This window comes from Pipistrellus hanaki (assembly GCF_964339955.1).
Source record: "Pipistrellus hanaki genome assembly, chromosome: 2".
Taxonomy (NCBI): domain Eukaryota; kingdom Metazoa; phylum Chordata; class Mammalia; order Chiroptera; family Vespertilionidae; genus Pipistrellus; species Pipistrellus hanaki.
The window spans coordinates 172895932-172910880 of record NC_140504.1 but is presented as its reverse complement, the minus strand read 5'-3'; the positions used below and the strand labels follow the sequence as shown (position 1 = coordinate 172910880).

At 54.8% G+C, this 14949-nt stretch overlaps 1 protein-coding gene across 1 annotated transcript in view; it reads right to left on the bottom strand.

Annotated features, from left to right (window-relative positions):
• The window catches only part of SZT2 (SZT2 subunit of KICSTOR complex), a 49871-nt gene that overhangs the window by 19139 nt on the left and 15783 nt on the right, over positions 1-14949 (bottom strand). The window contains exons 8-39 of the mRNA XM_084874451.1: positions 12343-12553; positions 11712-11882; positions 11049-11283; positions 10532-10661; positions 9475-9617; positions 9116-9268; positions 8867-8981; positions 8467-8684; positions 8152-8367; positions 7679-7757; positions 7386-7480; positions 6946-7114; positions 6676-6790; positions 6462-6575; positions 6081-6251; positions 5823-5917; positions 5469-5592; positions 5200-5364; positions 4905-5109; positions 4522-4637; positions 4162-4408; positions 3530-3671; positions 3296-3388; positions 2820-2898; positions 2420-2713; positions 2122-2263; positions 1615-1722; positions 1465-1528; positions 1066-1251; positions 558-725; positions 386-470; positions 175-246 (exon numbers count right to left, since the gene is read on the bottom strand). Of these exons, the coding sequence (XP_084730577.1) occupies positions 175-246; positions 386-470; positions 558-725; positions 1066-1251; positions 1465-1528; positions 1615-1722; positions 2122-2263; positions 2420-2713; positions 2820-2898; positions 3296-3388; positions 3530-3671; positions 4162-4408; positions 4522-4637; positions 4905-5109; positions 5200-5364; positions 5469-5592; positions 5823-5917; positions 6081-6251; positions 6462-6575; positions 6676-6790; positions 6946-7114; positions 7386-7480; positions 7679-7757; positions 8152-8367; positions 8467-8684; positions 8867-8981; positions 9116-9268; positions 9475-9617; positions 10532-10661; positions 11049-11283; positions 11712-11882; positions 12343-12553 (4720 nt within the window). The remainder of the gene's footprint in view (positions 1-174; positions 247-385; positions 471-557; positions 726-1065; positions 1252-1464; positions 1529-1614; positions 1723-2121; positions 2264-2419; positions 2714-2819; positions 2899-3295; positions 3389-3529; positions 3672-4161; positions 4409-4521; positions 4638-4904; positions 5110-5199; positions 5365-5468; positions 5593-5822; positions 5918-6080; positions 6252-6461; positions 6576-6675; positions 6791-6945; positions 7115-7385; positions 7481-7678; positions 7758-8151; positions 8368-8466; positions 8685-8866; positions 8982-9115; positions 9269-9474; positions 9618-10531; positions 10662-11048; positions 11284-11711; positions 11883-12342; positions 12554-14949) is intronic.

Sequence of the window (14949 nt, the reverse complement as noted above, 5' to 3'; positions counted from 1 at the left end):
GTCAAATGTGCTCAAGTTCAACCCCATCCTTAGGCTCATCTGAGCTTCCAAGTACATCGGGCTCAATGGCTCCTCTAGGTTAGTTCCCTCTGACGCCCCACTCCCCACCTTCTGCTGTGCAGCCCCAAGCCCACTTCCCATTAGCCGAGAGTCCTTCCCTCAGCCCCCGCTTACCGAGGTGGTCTGAGTCCACACTGCCCTGACTGGACATGAGGCTCAGTCCCTGGCTGGGCCCAGGCTGGCTCCCTGGGGAGAGAAGAAAAAGAAAGGCCTAAAGCCCCTTCTCAATCGCACCTGCGACCATCTTCCAAAAATGGAAACCGGTCTGGGGATGTACACGCCCTGCGTCCTGGCCTCAGACCGGGCTGCCCAAGTCTTTTCTTACCGCCCTGTGGCAGGCTGGGCAGACTGATGAGGGAGGGTGCCTCAGAATCCTCTGGGGAGCCAGGGACCTGGTTGGCTGTCAGGGCCTGAGGGGAGGAAGTCAGGACTGAGTCCAGGCCCCACTCACCCACCACCACCCCTGCCAGTCCCAGGTCAGCCCGGGAAAGACTCACCTCCGCTTCGTTGTCGTCAGCCTTGTCCTCATGGCTGTGCCAAGCCCAGGCCACAGAGGGGGGCACCCCATGGGATCCACCTGGCTGCTGGCCAGCTGCCACAAAGAAGAAGCCACTGCCAGGGTCCTCAAGGAGAACATGACCAGGAAGGTGGAGGCGGCGGAACTCCTGAGGAACAGGAGCCGCCGTTACAATTTAGGCAGGAGTAGCCCTGCTTATTCATGGCACCCCACCCTTCCTTACCAGACCCTCACAACTGCCTCGTGGAGCGGGCACTAGCATCCCCACCGCTGTGGTAGGAAAGGTTCAATGACTCGCTTAAAGTCCAGTGGGCCAGTGGCAAGGTTGAGAGCTAGGTCTCTTCCCACTTGGGCTGCCAGGCATGGGGTAGAGGTGGGCAGACAATGTGGTGAGGAGGTGGGCAGAAGGGTAATTCAATGGACTTGAACCAAGAGGGGGCTTTCCAGTGCTGTATCTGGAGTCCAGGGAGGATGCAAGGACAATGTACCTCCTTGAACTGTGTGAGGGAGCGCTCTGGTCCAAACACAAAGCTCAGCGGCAGAGTCTGGCGAAGGCAAGTGGAGCGTCCAGGGGAGCTGTGGATGTGGGCAGCCGCTCGGTGCAGGGCAGGGCTCTGGGGGATCCCCCCTCTTCGGAGTGCCCCCACCATCTCATCCTCCAGCAACCAGCGGATCTAGAGGAAGAGGACAACACAGGAAGTGGCAAAGGGCACCTCCCTTGTTGACTGGGCATCACCTCATTCCCAGACGAGAAGATACCAGAAGACACTCTGCCTCACAGACTGAGGAGGTTCTCACTTCAATCCCAGGGTACGGGGGTGCCTTGCCCCACTGACATGACGGAAAGGGTATCAGTCAGTGTTGAGGGGCTGTCCCTTAGGACTCACCTCACTCATAGTGGTCTCAATAGCCAATCTGTGGGGTGTGGCCAAATTGGATAGTCCGGGGTGCCTAATTGGAAGAAAGGGTTAGACACTGGTTTCCAGAAAATAAAACTAAAGGGGAGCAAGGGACTCTTGAAGGAAAAAGAGCAATACCTATCTTCTTCTGGGGGTGGCAGTGGGGGCCCCAGGCCATCATCCGATCTTAAAGATGATGGTTGCCCTGGAGACCGTGGGAATGAAGTACTGCTCTCAGATGTTGACCTGAACAGGTAGGAGCAAAGATCAAAGGTCAGCAACTAATATCCTCCCAAAACCTCTTCAAAGCACTCTTCTCTCTTTCTTTCTTTCTAAAAATATATTTTATTGATTCTTTACAGAGAGGAAGGTAGAGGGATAGAGAGTTAGAAACATCGATGAGAGAGAAACACCGATCAGTTGCCTCCTGCACACCCCCATCTGGGGACGCGCCCACAACCAAGGCACATGGCCCTGACCGGAATCGAACCTGGGACCCCTCAGTCCGCAGGCAGACGCTCTTTCCACTGAGCCAAACTGGCTTCGGCCAGCACTCCTACCTTAAAATATTTCAAGTGTCCCTAGATTTCTTAATGGCCCCCCTCCCCCAAGGCCCAAGTCCCCCCACCAAACATGCTGTCACACCGGTGGTGCTGAGGGTCCGAGGTCGGGGGGAGCTCTACTTCCAGCGGCAAGGTCAGCACAAAGACATCCAAAGTGACACTGAGGTCCCTCAGGGGTACTCGGCCCCCAATTGGGGGGCCCTCCAGACTGGAAAGCACCTGGCCTGGGAGAGGGGGAAAGTTAGGGGTTGCTGAGAACCCTAGGACAAGCATAGATTCCCAGTTCTCAGTGCTAAAGAGTTATAGCCAAAAACTCTCCCCAAGCAGGCAGGCAGGCTATGCTGGGACCCATGGCCCTCCCCTGGGCACCCCCATCTCACCCAGGCAGGTGGGCAGGCTGCACACGGGTACTGAGCTGTGCTGCCCACGCAGCCGCACGGAGCACGTGAGGTGCAGGAAGAGCGGTGGCAGGTCATGCACAAGGCTCTCGGGCCCAGTGGGTGAGTCGCCCCCAAGGATACTGAAGGAGTCTTCATCAGGGTTCACGGTGTCTGCATCTGACAGCGAGGTGGAGTCTAGCCCAGAAGGCCCCAGGTCTGGCTCCCGGCTCTCGCAGTACTCCACCTCCAGCTCTGGGTCGCTCTCGGTGACCACACAGCAGGCAGATGTGTCTCCTAGAGATGCATGTCTCATGGTCAATAGGAAAGGCTGGCTGTGGCGGTCCCTGGAGAATCCTGGCTTGAAGCAGCCTTCCCCACCTTGAGCCACTTCCCCACACACCTTCTTCTCCCATGAGTTCAGCCTCTGAAAACTCCAGGTCACTGACTTTTCTGTCTGTTGTGTCCCGGGGGCCCTCATCCTGGGGGGGGGGGGGGGGGGGGGAAATCAGCTTGATCCAAGGCAGAGCAAGAGCCATAACCAGGACTAAGGGAACCAAGAGTCAAGAGGATCTGAATGGGCCCAGCTTGTGTGGCTCAGTGTTGAGCACTGACCCAAGAACCAAGAGGTCACTGGTTTGATTCCTGGTCAGGGCATATGCCAGGATTGTGGGCTTGATCCCCAGTAGGGGGCATGCAGGAGGCAGCCAATCAATGATTCTCTCTCATCATTGATGTTTCTATCCCTCTCTACTCACTTCCTCTCTCTAGAAAAATCAATAAAGAAAATTTTTTTTTAAAGAGAATCTGAGCGGGCCAAGAGAACCTCTGGGGCTATAGGTAGGGCGCATGAGAAAGGTAGAGGAGAAAGCTACTCACCTCTCGCCTGCTGGATGGAGGGCAGTAGAAGAAGTAGTGGGGATTGGAGGGCACTGTGCGGAAGTGGAGACCACTGATCTCCAGGAACTTCTCCTGTTTGGGGGTTAGGAGGAGGCTAGAATGTCAGCCATCCCTCAGAACACAACCCCTGCCGTACAACAGACACCTACACCCTCAACCCAGGAGAGAACATCAACCCCCTGCACAGGCAGGACTCTGCTCCTCCGCCCTCACCTGGATGAGGCTGTGCAGGACATCATGCGCCTCCCCTCTGAGCTGGCAGACGTCTGTCAGAGAGATCTCCAGGCCAGGGTCTGGATTGCCAGGTGCACGGGTGCTCTGAAACTCAGGCTCACTTAGGTCCTCGGTCTCTATGCTGAGTGGTTGGGGGGATGGGGGGTATTAAAATTTTAAAAACCATCTCCTGGAGAAGCCTGCTTCCCAACTGGGAGCAGCACACACCTGTCTGTCTCTGTCTCTAGGAAGGGTGAGCTGGGGACTCAGCCGTGGGCACAATACAGTTTTTGCCCCTGTGAAACTCAAAGTAGTTCATGGGGATCATAGCTATTACATGAATGTTCTCGGGACAGCTTCTACTTCCACTGATAGCAACTGGCAACTCCCTCCCCCAACCCAGCTCAACACTCCACACCAGTAAGAGACAGGAGAGCCAAAAGGGAGATGCTCCCCAAGCCAAATGGGAGAAAGGAGTCTGGGCAGGAGGCAGGGAGCCAGCAACAAAGTACTACTGCCTCTCACTCGGGTGCTTGGGTGCTACCTTGCTCGGCCATTCCCTGGGATCAAAAGGTCCCGGTTTATTGGGACTTTGTGTGCCCCCTTCTACGTTATTTCAGGGCAATCCTAACCTGGACTCAGAAGCCAGGACAGCTCGTTCCCGAGGCTCAGGGCCCTCCTCGATGCTGCTGCTGAAGGGACCAGGGCTGAGAGGACCAGGGCTTGGGGGTGCGTGAGACAAACTCCGAGCGTGTCCACAGAGAGCGAGCAGAAAAGGGGTGATGTCTATTTCCTGTAGGAGTTCCTCACAGGCGTCCACTGCCATCAGCAAGTCCTGGGAGGTCACAGTCTGTGCTTGCTGCAAGCTCCGGAACAGCCCTGACGGAGCGGAAGGGCCCTGGAGGGTCAAGCTCTGGAACCACCTCCCAGACCCAGTCCCTGTAATCCTCCAGTCTCCTCCCTGATGCTCCCTTCCGTGGCCTCCTGCTCACCACGGACGTAGCATCGCTGCGCATGCTCCTGCAATAATGCACAATGGTTGGCTGCCTCCTTATATCTGGGCTCCATCCAGGCTGAGGAGGGGGAGGTCTGGTCGAGAAACTGAGTCCTGAGAATGAGAGGGAAGCGGGAGCTTGGCCGACTTCTCTAAGAGACACTTCAGACTCACTGTCCACCCACATTGCAGTGGATTATCCACAGGTCCCCACCAAATGGATTCACGGCCCTCAAGTTCAAGGAAGCCCAGCAAGAAGCTGGCAGGACATGGCTAAGCGGCTGAGCTCCTGCCACTGACCATCAACCTGTCTGTCCAGACCTGAGTGTGTACCCGAGCCCTAGCTGGAGGAGAACCTAGGTCAACGTGGAGGGCACTCACTGAAAGATGAGGTCTCGGGGCGTCTGAGGGGGCTGCATGCCAACCATTTGCTCCCTCAGTGCTTCCAGGGCACAGCTATAGATGAAGACAGGACATCGGGCCCGGGGCCCCTCTGCACCCTCTGTCTGTGGAGCCTGGCGCCCAGGGTAAGCCTGGAAGTCCCGATGGAAAGGTGGGCTCAGCTCTCCTGGATTCGGGGCGTTGTCTGTGGGAAGAGGTGTCACATGATCTCCAAGCCCTCTATCTGTTCCCATTTCTGCTCCTGCTTAACTGACTTAAGAGGCAGCAGCCTTACCATAGGCCGGGATGACACTGAGGACAGGGACCTGGGCCTTTGGAGCCCTGACCCCAGGCCCTCCCAGAACTTTCAGGCTGGAGGCCCCGCCCCAATCCCCGAACTTGGGCTTTGTCTCTTCTTGAGAGGGTCCCTCTAGGCCATAGGTGGCCAGATGCTGGACATCTGAGAAGTAAAAGAGAGGCATCAGTCAGAGCCACCTGGTGGCCCAGTGATGGAGCTCAGGGTCTGTATCTGAGGGGCCAGTGAGGAAGGTCAGTGGTTGGTACCTGAGAAGGTAGCTGGGAGGAACGTCAGAAATACATGTTGGGGGCTCACGAGCCTTGCATAGCAGCGCCACTGAGGGGCCTGGGCCGAGATGAGAGGCTTGAGCGTTTCCGGAGGGCCTACATTCTGTGAAAGAGAAACAAAATTAGAGCAATCTACAAGGGAGCAAACAACCCCTCTTCCTTCCTCCACCCTGGAGGGTACAGCTTGTAAGATCCAGAACAAAGTTGAATGACAGCATCCTGTCATCGGCAGGAGGCGTCTTGGGTCCCCAGTGATGGAAAGTGGGGGATGGGTATGTGGTGACGGAAGGAGGTCAGAATGAAAAGGGCTCAAGGATGTGAACCGGTGCTGACCATGGCGGGAAGCACGAAGTCTCCAGTTGTCTGGGTGCTGCCGGCCGGCTGATCCTTCAGGATCCCGTGGCCCCCCACTGGTGGCCCCTCTGGACCTACAATGAGGATAGAGATGAGCGGAAGAAGGCAATGCCATCAGAGAGGTAAGGCTCTTGGGTGAAAAGAGGGAGGCTAAAACCCAAAGACAGAAACCACCCTGTGGGATGGGGGGAAGGGGCAGGGGCCACAGTCATATTTGGAAAGAGGTGAGGAGCTTGCCTGGACTGTAGCGGGTCCGCTGCAGCACCTCTCTCAAGAAGGTTGCCTGGTCAGCGGCGCTCAGCGGGATCTCCCGGTCACTCAGCTCCTGCCCCAGGCAGCTGTGCAGCAGGCACAGCACCAAGTCGTTGGCGGGACAAGGCCCCTCGGCGAGAGGAATGCCCTCTGGCTCTGCCCGACACACACTCCACTCAGCACCAAGAGCCTCCTGCTGCCCAGTACCCTGGCTCAGCCCCGACCAGCACACCCCTCCTGCAGTTCCCAAGCCTCCTCTGGCCCCACTACTTATCTGCTGGTTTGCAGGCTCATCTGCTCTCTATGCTCCAATTCGCCCACGCTTGCTAGCCCTAGGTGTGGGTGAGTGGGGCAAAGTTCACCCACCTCTAGAAAGCAAAAGGAAGAACATCTGGAGCTGTTGACACTGAGGCAACAGTCCCATTAGATCAAAATGGAAAGGTATTTCATGGATACAGGCGTCTCCTCGCTGGTCCAATCCTAAGAGGGAGGAAAAACAAGACCCACACTGAGACCAGATTTTCTGTCTGTTGCTGCCTTCATTTTACTCACTCCTCTCAGGGGCCCCTTCCCTACTGACCATCAGAGACCCTCGGCTCTGGGGGCAGGGGACCCCATTCCTTGCTCTGGCACAGCTGTATCAGGTATTCAAAGCTCAGCATCGAGCCTATGCAGGCAGCATCCCGAGGGTGGAGCTGGGGGAGGAATAACAGAGGTCAGGGCAAGCCCCGATAGTCCCAGGGACCTGGGCCTCCAGCTCCCCAGGAAGCCCACAGTCAGCCCCTGAGAGCATACAGATTCAGGGGGATTACAAAGCCCCGCCTATCAGGGCATTGCTGAGGTCACTCACAGCTCTCGGGATCTCAGAGTATGTCAGGTCCTGGAGATGCTTCCAGCAATCAGGGCCAGGTCCCACTCGCCCACACTGAGGCTCCACCCACACCTCAGTGACCAGATTGAGCTCTGAGTCTCCCTCCAGGGCCTCCACCTCCACGTCGTTGTCATCATCTGTTGAGAAACTAGAGGAGGAAGGGGCCTTAGCCTGTGACTGGGGAGTGTCCAACCACAGCCCCATGGCTGGAGTCAGTCCACGCAGGGCAGGAAGGTGGTGGAAACACAGGGCAGACACAAGTGACATGTGGTCTTACCAGACCTGCACCTGCCTGACGAAGCATCTAAAACGGCACCCTCTGCCCCAACTCCCTCAGGTATGGGAGGCAGAACTTCATGGTACAGAAGGCAGGAGGAGGAATATGGAGAGAGGTAACCCTCTGAGGGGCCAGGTCTCACCTGTCCTTGGTGGAGGTGGAGTGTGGGGGAAAGAGGATGTACTGGACAACACATGTGTGCCGCTCTTCCACTGCAGCCTGCCCCGGAGGCTCGTTCTGAGGGTAGAAAGGATGGGAGATCCCGGGGTAAGCCCCAGCCAAGACGGAGCTCTGGCCCCGCCCAGCTCTGTCCCTCAGAACTTTAGTCCCGGACTGGCCTCAGGTCCGGTCCAGCAGTCCCAACTCAGCTCAGAGGTCAGGGCCGCTGGGACGGTGACACGCCTTGGTGGGAGGTGTGATGAGGGCAGCACCAACCTGAATGGGAAGCTCCAGCACCATGTTGATGATTCCTTCCCCGCTGCAGGCGAAGTGGAACCCTTCAGAGAGTCGGACTCTGAAGCCCCACAAAGGTGGGGGCAGGACGAGATGAGATGGGGAGACACAGTCAGAACATATATCCTGACCCCATGCCACTTAGGCACCCATTTTCCAGCAGCCAACTAGGTAGACTTCAGTGCGGGTGGCCTTTCTGACACTAGTGGTCCTTCTAATGTAACAAGTCCAATTAGGACCAGAGGCCTAACTAAAAAGAGTGGAGGGAAGAGGGAGAAGGGAGGGCAGTAGCAAGCTCTGCTCTGTGCTGGATACTTTACACAACAGCAGCAGCAGCTATTATGAGGCTTAGAGATGGGCAGTGTCTGGCGTAGACTTTCTGCCAGTGTCCTAACCCAGAGTCTACACTGGCTCTCTCCCCTGCCCCAGTTGTCTGGCAGGTTCCGGTGACATACTCAGTGAGGATGGAGAGGAGCTGGGCAATGGCACTGAGTGGCAGTGCGGGGGCCAGTCCTGACGGGACGCTCCAGAGCCAGCGCTGATGGTAGAGGTAGCGGGACAGCGATGCTAGGCTGGAAGAGGCTGAGCGGCCTGACACCAAGGGCAGGGGGCCTGGTGGCTCCAGTGTCAGCAAGAAGGGTGCCCGGTAGTCCAGGGGCAGCTTCTCATACCTGGGAAGAAGGGGCAACTCTCAGTCGATTGCTGCATATACCCAGCTAAGCCACAGCCTTCCCATGTATTCCAGCCCCAACCCCACCCTCGGTACCAACCTGATAAGTAGTTTGTCCAGCGGCTTATGCAGGACCACGAGGCAGGGCCGGTCAGAGAGGGCCTGCTGCGGCCCCAGCAAGGGGGGGGACTTGGAGGGAGAGTTGCCCCCACCTACGCCCCCCAGCCCTTTTCGTTTCACCTTGGGTGTTGGTTCCTTACTTTGCACTCGGTGTGGGAAACGCAGCCGTAGGATCTCTTCCCGCAAGCCTGACACAATCTGAGAAAAAAATGCAATTAAATTCTCCTACTCCCAAATCCTACAAATCTGGTAGAAGGGGCCCACAGACAAGGTGAGAGAACCTGACTTAATCTGGGGGTTTATCTCTCTCTATGCCCCGGCCCTGTGGGTTTGGGGAGAAGGAGCCAGTCTACACACCAGGCTCCGTGGGCCCAGCTCACCTTGTGCCTGGCCTGTGCCGGTGTGCCGATGGGAAAACCCAGGCGAAGAACCATGCATGGGGCCTTGGAAATGATGCGGACCATGTAGAAGGAGGAGGGGGGCTGGTCTGGGGCACTGGGGAGAAACGGGAGTCAGTGAGCAGCCCTAGGCTGGCTGTAAATGAGCTTAGGGGGAAGCAGGGATGCAGTCTGGGGTTAGAGGAAGAGACACGAGTTGAGATGGCGGGGGAGGGACATCACTTTTCCCACCTGGAGAGCAGCTTCACGTAGGAATAGCCCTCAACTAGCACGAAGCTGCTCCAGTCCCGAAGCAGAGAGGTCAGCGAGGAGTGTGAGATCCTGCACTGGACAGTGCTGTAGCGCCCGTTGCTGCCCGGGGTGTGCAAATGCTTGGGGATTGGTCTGGGGAGAGAGGTCAGCGTTGAGGTCAGACCCCCCCCAGCTCTAGGACCTATTCGAGTATATGGGGGCTAATGAGCAGCAAGGAAAGGCCACAGTTTTTCTTGGCCTCGGTTGGTAAGGGCTCATCTGCGGCTCCCCTTCCCCATCTTCCCCATTTCCTCACCCCTGCTCCTCCATGCCAGCTATGGGCCTAAGAGTACACTTACGTGTCATGCTCCAGGATTAGCACTAGGCGATGCATATGCAGCCAACGCTGCCAGGAATTTGCATCCATGGACAGCACTGGCTTCCAGTAGGCAGCAAACTGCGCATGGGATGAGTCGGTCCCGCTGTGTTGAAGGGAGAGCACCTGGGGGTGGGAAGGACAGCCCTACGTGAGTATTCCCAGAAAACCAGTGCCCGGAACCATGGAGTTCAGAGGGTCAGAGACAGCAGTGGTTTAAGGCTCAGGGAAATCACAACGCAGCCTGGGCTGGGGTAAAAACTGCCTCCAATGGGAAAGCCAGATTGGGATGCATGAGCCCAGGTTCAGCCTGTGGAGCCTTTTAAAGCGAATTTCAGGCGAAGGATGAGTCCTGCCACGCTTCTCTCACCGGCTCTGGAGCAAAGCTACTGAGTGTTGTTTTTTTTTGGTGTTTTTTTTAAAAATATATTTTAAATTGATTTTTTTACAGAGAGGAAGGATAGAGAGTTAGAAACATCGATGAGAGAGAAACATCGAACAGCTGCCTCCTGCACACCCCCTACCGGGGATTTGCCCACAACCAATGTACATGCCCTTGACCGGAATCGAACCTGGGACCTTTCAGTCCGCAGACCGACGCTCTATCCACTGAGCCAAACCGGTTTCGGCAAAGCTACTGAGTGTTGGCAGGACTTGAGATGAAGCAATTGCTCACTAGCACAAGCCTCCTGGCCTAGCCATGTCAGGCTGACACCCGGGGGCCGAGTGTGAGGAAAGCACAGGACAAAGAGGTGTGGTCTTCAGGAAGTGCACAGTGATGGTAGCTGTTAATGGTGGGAAATGGGTGAAGGTGGCAGGGGAAGGCCAGAGCATGCCAGGTGGAGGTGGGGCAAGAGGGCTCGCAGTCGCTGGGATACCACCACCTAGGCAGCCAGCCTCTCTCTACAGCTCCTCCTCCTTCCCCAGGGGCTTGGAAGGAGGAAGGAGAATCGCTCTCTAGTTTAACCGGTTTGGGTTTGGGTGCCTCGGACTTGAGAGGGTGGGCACAACATGGGGGTAAGGAGATCAGAGGCACTCACCGGGGTGGTGGAGCCAGGAGGGATGTAGAAGAGTGGCACTCCGCTCTTGGTGCTGTCCGGAAGCGTGAAGTGTTCTGGGACTGAGGAGAAGGACTGGAGGTGGGCCAGCATCTGGTCCGTCTGGTTAATGCTGCAGGACAAGGGCCAATCCTGAGCCACAAGTGACTCTGGTGGGTACAGAGGGGAGCCCCTAGGCGCACATGTGTCAAACACAAGGCCCACGGGCCAAATCCAGCCCGCCAGGCCTTGCAATGTGGCCCGCACCGCGCTGTCATCACTGCACTCCGCTGTCAGTTTATGACATTGTCAGTTTATGACTGTTCAGTAAACCATTCGGCCCGCAATTTAGGCTGGATTTTAGATTTTGGCCCCTTCTCTGATTGAGTTCGACACCCCTACCAGGGGACCCTGGACACAGCCTGGTGCTCAGGGTGTCTCTTGTCACCCCTCAAGTTCATACACCTTCCCCTCCACAGAGCGGATAGTGTGCCACTCACGGTGCAATGATCTCACTCACCTCTGCAGCGTGTTCCAGAACCGCCGAATAACGTGGGTGCGATACAGCGAGCGAATGGGTTGCCGCAGCGCACAGGACACATCGTGTAAAATGTCATAGCCACCTTCCATTGTGACCTCCACCCGTGTTCCCCGAGGGCCCTCAGGCTCCAGGGGCCAGGGTGCCACGGCCACGTACTCAATGCGCATGTTGTGTTTCCACAGGAGCACCAGCTTCACCTCCAGCTGGGACCCCCCTGCAGGGGAAGCAAGAGGGCTAGTTAGGACGCCAGCCCGGGACTGCTTCCTGTCTGAAACTCCCCCCACCTCACGGAACTCTTGCCTGGCCAAAGGTTCCAAGCCCGGTTCCATCATTTCAGGCCCCACGGCCTGCCAACTGACACAAACAAAACCCTGCAGTAATCTGAAACAGAACCAGATCCAGGCTATCACACCACTCTCAGGTGACTCGCCTGAGGCAAAAGGAGATGGAGCCGGGCAGATACATGTTAAGAGAACCAAGCCCTGAAGGCAGTTCCAAACCCACTTGTCTCCAGTGACCAGCAGAATTTTTCATGTGACACTTCCGTGTGTGACAGGTGTGTCCTCTGCTTCGTTTGGCAGGTCTTCTCATACTCAAAGTCTGAGAAACCTGTGGGATACGGCAGGGCCTAGTAACACCTACCTTTGGCTAGGGTGACCTCTCGGACACTGTAGCCCTCTCGAAGCCGCACAGACACGGTGCTGACCAGGTCGGCTGGCACCTCCTTCTCCGTGTGCTTCTTCCGTCGAAGGGCCAAGGCAGGGTTGCTGCTGGCAGAGACCAAGTGCTCATTAAACAGTCGGTGCTGAGAGCCTAGTGAGGATGGAGAAGGGTACAGTGGTTACCTGTTAGTGGAGAGAGATACGGGGGAGGGACTATGCTGAAATCATGGGGAGAGAACAGGACCAGAGTAGTTAGCCCCAGTTATATTTTCTTTTTAAATATATTTTATTGATTTTTTACAGAGAGGAAGAGAGAGGGATAGAGAGTTAGAAACATCAATGAGAGAGAATCATCGATCAGCTGCCTCTTGCACACCCCCTACTGGGGATGTGCCTGCAACCAATGTACATGCCCTTGACCGGAATCGAACCTGGGACCTTTTGGTCCGCAGGCTGATGCTCTATCCACTGAGCAGATGCTCTATCCACTGAGTTTCAGCCCCAGTTATATTTTCAGTCCCCCCAAAACCCAAACCCTAGATAGAGTCCCGTATCATCTGGGCCCATCTTACACTTCCCCATGCCCGCACCGGCCCCAGTCAGGCTCTCACCGCAGTAATATTCGGGGTTCAGGGCTTCCCCGCTGCGCAGGAAGGAGTAGAGGAGAAACGCCCGGTGGTAGACAGTCAGACCCAGGTTGGTTGGCTCAGGCTCCGGACAAGTGGATAGGTAAGAGCCAAATGTTGCCATGGCGATGAACTTCATCAATTCCACATTGGGCACGTGGCCAAAACTGCAGTCGTAAGAGTAAACTCCGCCCACCTGGAGAGAGTAATTGGAGATCTCGCTCAAAAAGAGGCACCAGGGAAAGAAGTGGAAGAGTGGAAGAGAACGGGTTGGTGGCTGCTCCCGTCCCTAGGACCACAGTGAGGAAAGTGGGCCAGTGTTCTCTCAGGACATACCACCGTTACTTTCCTCCCCTGAGCCCTCCTGCCTGAAGCCTGTGCCATCTGGTCACACCATTCTTCCTCAAATACCAGCTTGCCCCCATTCGTTAAAGATTTTGGCTACTGGCTCATTGACTTTCTGTCACCATCTTGAGAGACTTCAATGTCTAACAGTGATCCTTAAACTTTAGGGTGCATATAAAATACCCGATGACTTTATTAAAATGCAGTAGGTCTGAGGTGGGGCCTGAGAGTCTGCATTTCTAACAAGTTCCCCTGGTGATGCCAATGCTGCTAGGTAGACAATGCTGCTAGACCATACTTTGTTTTAAAAAAAAATATTTTCGCCGAAACCGGTTTGGCTCAGTGGACAGAGCGTCAGCCTGCGGACTGAAAGGTCCTGGGTTCGATTCCGGTCAAGGGCATGTACCTTGGTTGCAGGCACATCCCCAGTAGGGGGTGTGCAAGAGGCAGCTGATTGATGTCTCTCTCATCGATGTTTCTAACTCTCTATCCCTCTCTCTTCCTCTCTGTAAAAAATCAATAAAATATATTTTTAAAATATATATTTTCATGGAAGGGAGAGAGAGATAGAAACATCAATAATGAAAGAAAATCATTGACTGGCTGCCTCCTGCACGCCTCACACTGGGGATCGAACATGCAACCCTGACATGTTACCTAACTGGGAATCGAATCATGACTTCCTGGCTCATAGGTCAACACTAATCCACTGAACAATGCTGGCAGGGCATAACCTTATCCCTTTATCTTCCATCCTCCTTCTCCTGCTGCTCTCTGACCTTATTAAGACTGCCAGGCCTTGAATCTCTGCTCTCTCCAAGTGTATCACCAGCCTCCTCATCCTTTCTCAACCCAGTCGGGTCCCTATGTTCAAGCAACTCCATCAACATGATCTCTGAATGGATAATAATCTGGCCACTCATTGTCTATCCTATATAATAAAAGGCTAATATGCAAATTGTCCCCTCGAACAGGAGTTCGACCAGCAGGCAGGCCGGCCAACCGTCCATATCCCTTCCCCCTGACCAGGCAGGACAGACCCCACCCATGCACGAATTCATGCACTGGGCCTCTAACACACACACATACACACCCCGAGTGGTCAGATTATTATGCGTTCAGAGATCATAACAATCTGGCCACTCAGTGTATAGCCCTAAATTGGATGCCAATGGACCCCAAATGGAGAAAAACACATATTTGGGTCAGTTGATACCACTTCAAAACATATGACACCCAACCCAGCTAGTCCTTCAATGCTGGCCTCCTTTCCCTTACAGTACTCATCTTCACCTTCTACTTCAGAGAGAAATCACAGGCCCTTGGTAGAATTTATCTATGTCTTCACTTCTATCCTTCTGCTCTCAAAGAAAGACTTGACCTTCTCCTTCTCCTCAAATGTTTCTTAAGTCAATGGTCCTCATGCCAATTTAGGGTCTTACTCTATCAGGCTTGCTTTTCTTTCCTTTAGTTTCAAGCTCTGTTTCACCATGGATCCTTAGAAACATGCTTAAGCCTCTAGCTCAAAAAGCAAACAAAACAAAATAGTCAAACACCCCTCTCCTTCCAACCTGCACTTCCCTCTGGCTATTCTCACTCCCCACTTGATTCCAATAGCCAAATTCTTTGTGTCAACACTTGTCTCTACTTCCTTCTAGTCTATCCACTTGTCAACCCACTGCAATCATTTCCCTCAATATCTCTTCACTGAAATGGCCTGAAAAAGATCCCCGTGACCTCCTAATCACCAAGTCCAAAAGACACTTTTCATTTCTCATTTTACATAATCTTTCTGCTGCATCTCACACTGTTAACTACTCCCTTCTTCCCAAAACTCTAAATTCTATTACATTAGAATCTCCTGGTTCTCACCTGATTTTTTCCCTTCATTGTATGCTTAGCCCTCTACCTATGGAAGACCTTTAAACATTAGTGTTTCCTCAGGTTCTTCACTCTCTCTCAAATAGTGCAGTCTCCTGAGTATCAGATATGCATATCCAACTGCTAACTGCTACAAGTAGCAGCCATTATTAAGTAACTGGAGACCTGGTGCACAACCAGTGGGGTCCCTTAGCCTGGCCTGTGGGGATCGGGTGAAACTGGCTCTCAGACATCCCCCAAGGGGTCCTGGATTGCAAGAGGGTAGTTCTTAGGTAGTCTTTGTGATACACCCTGGAATTGGTCTTCCTCTTTTCTGGTTCTGGGTGCTTCACCCAAGAACAGCAGCTGCCAAGTCATGGCAGCTCA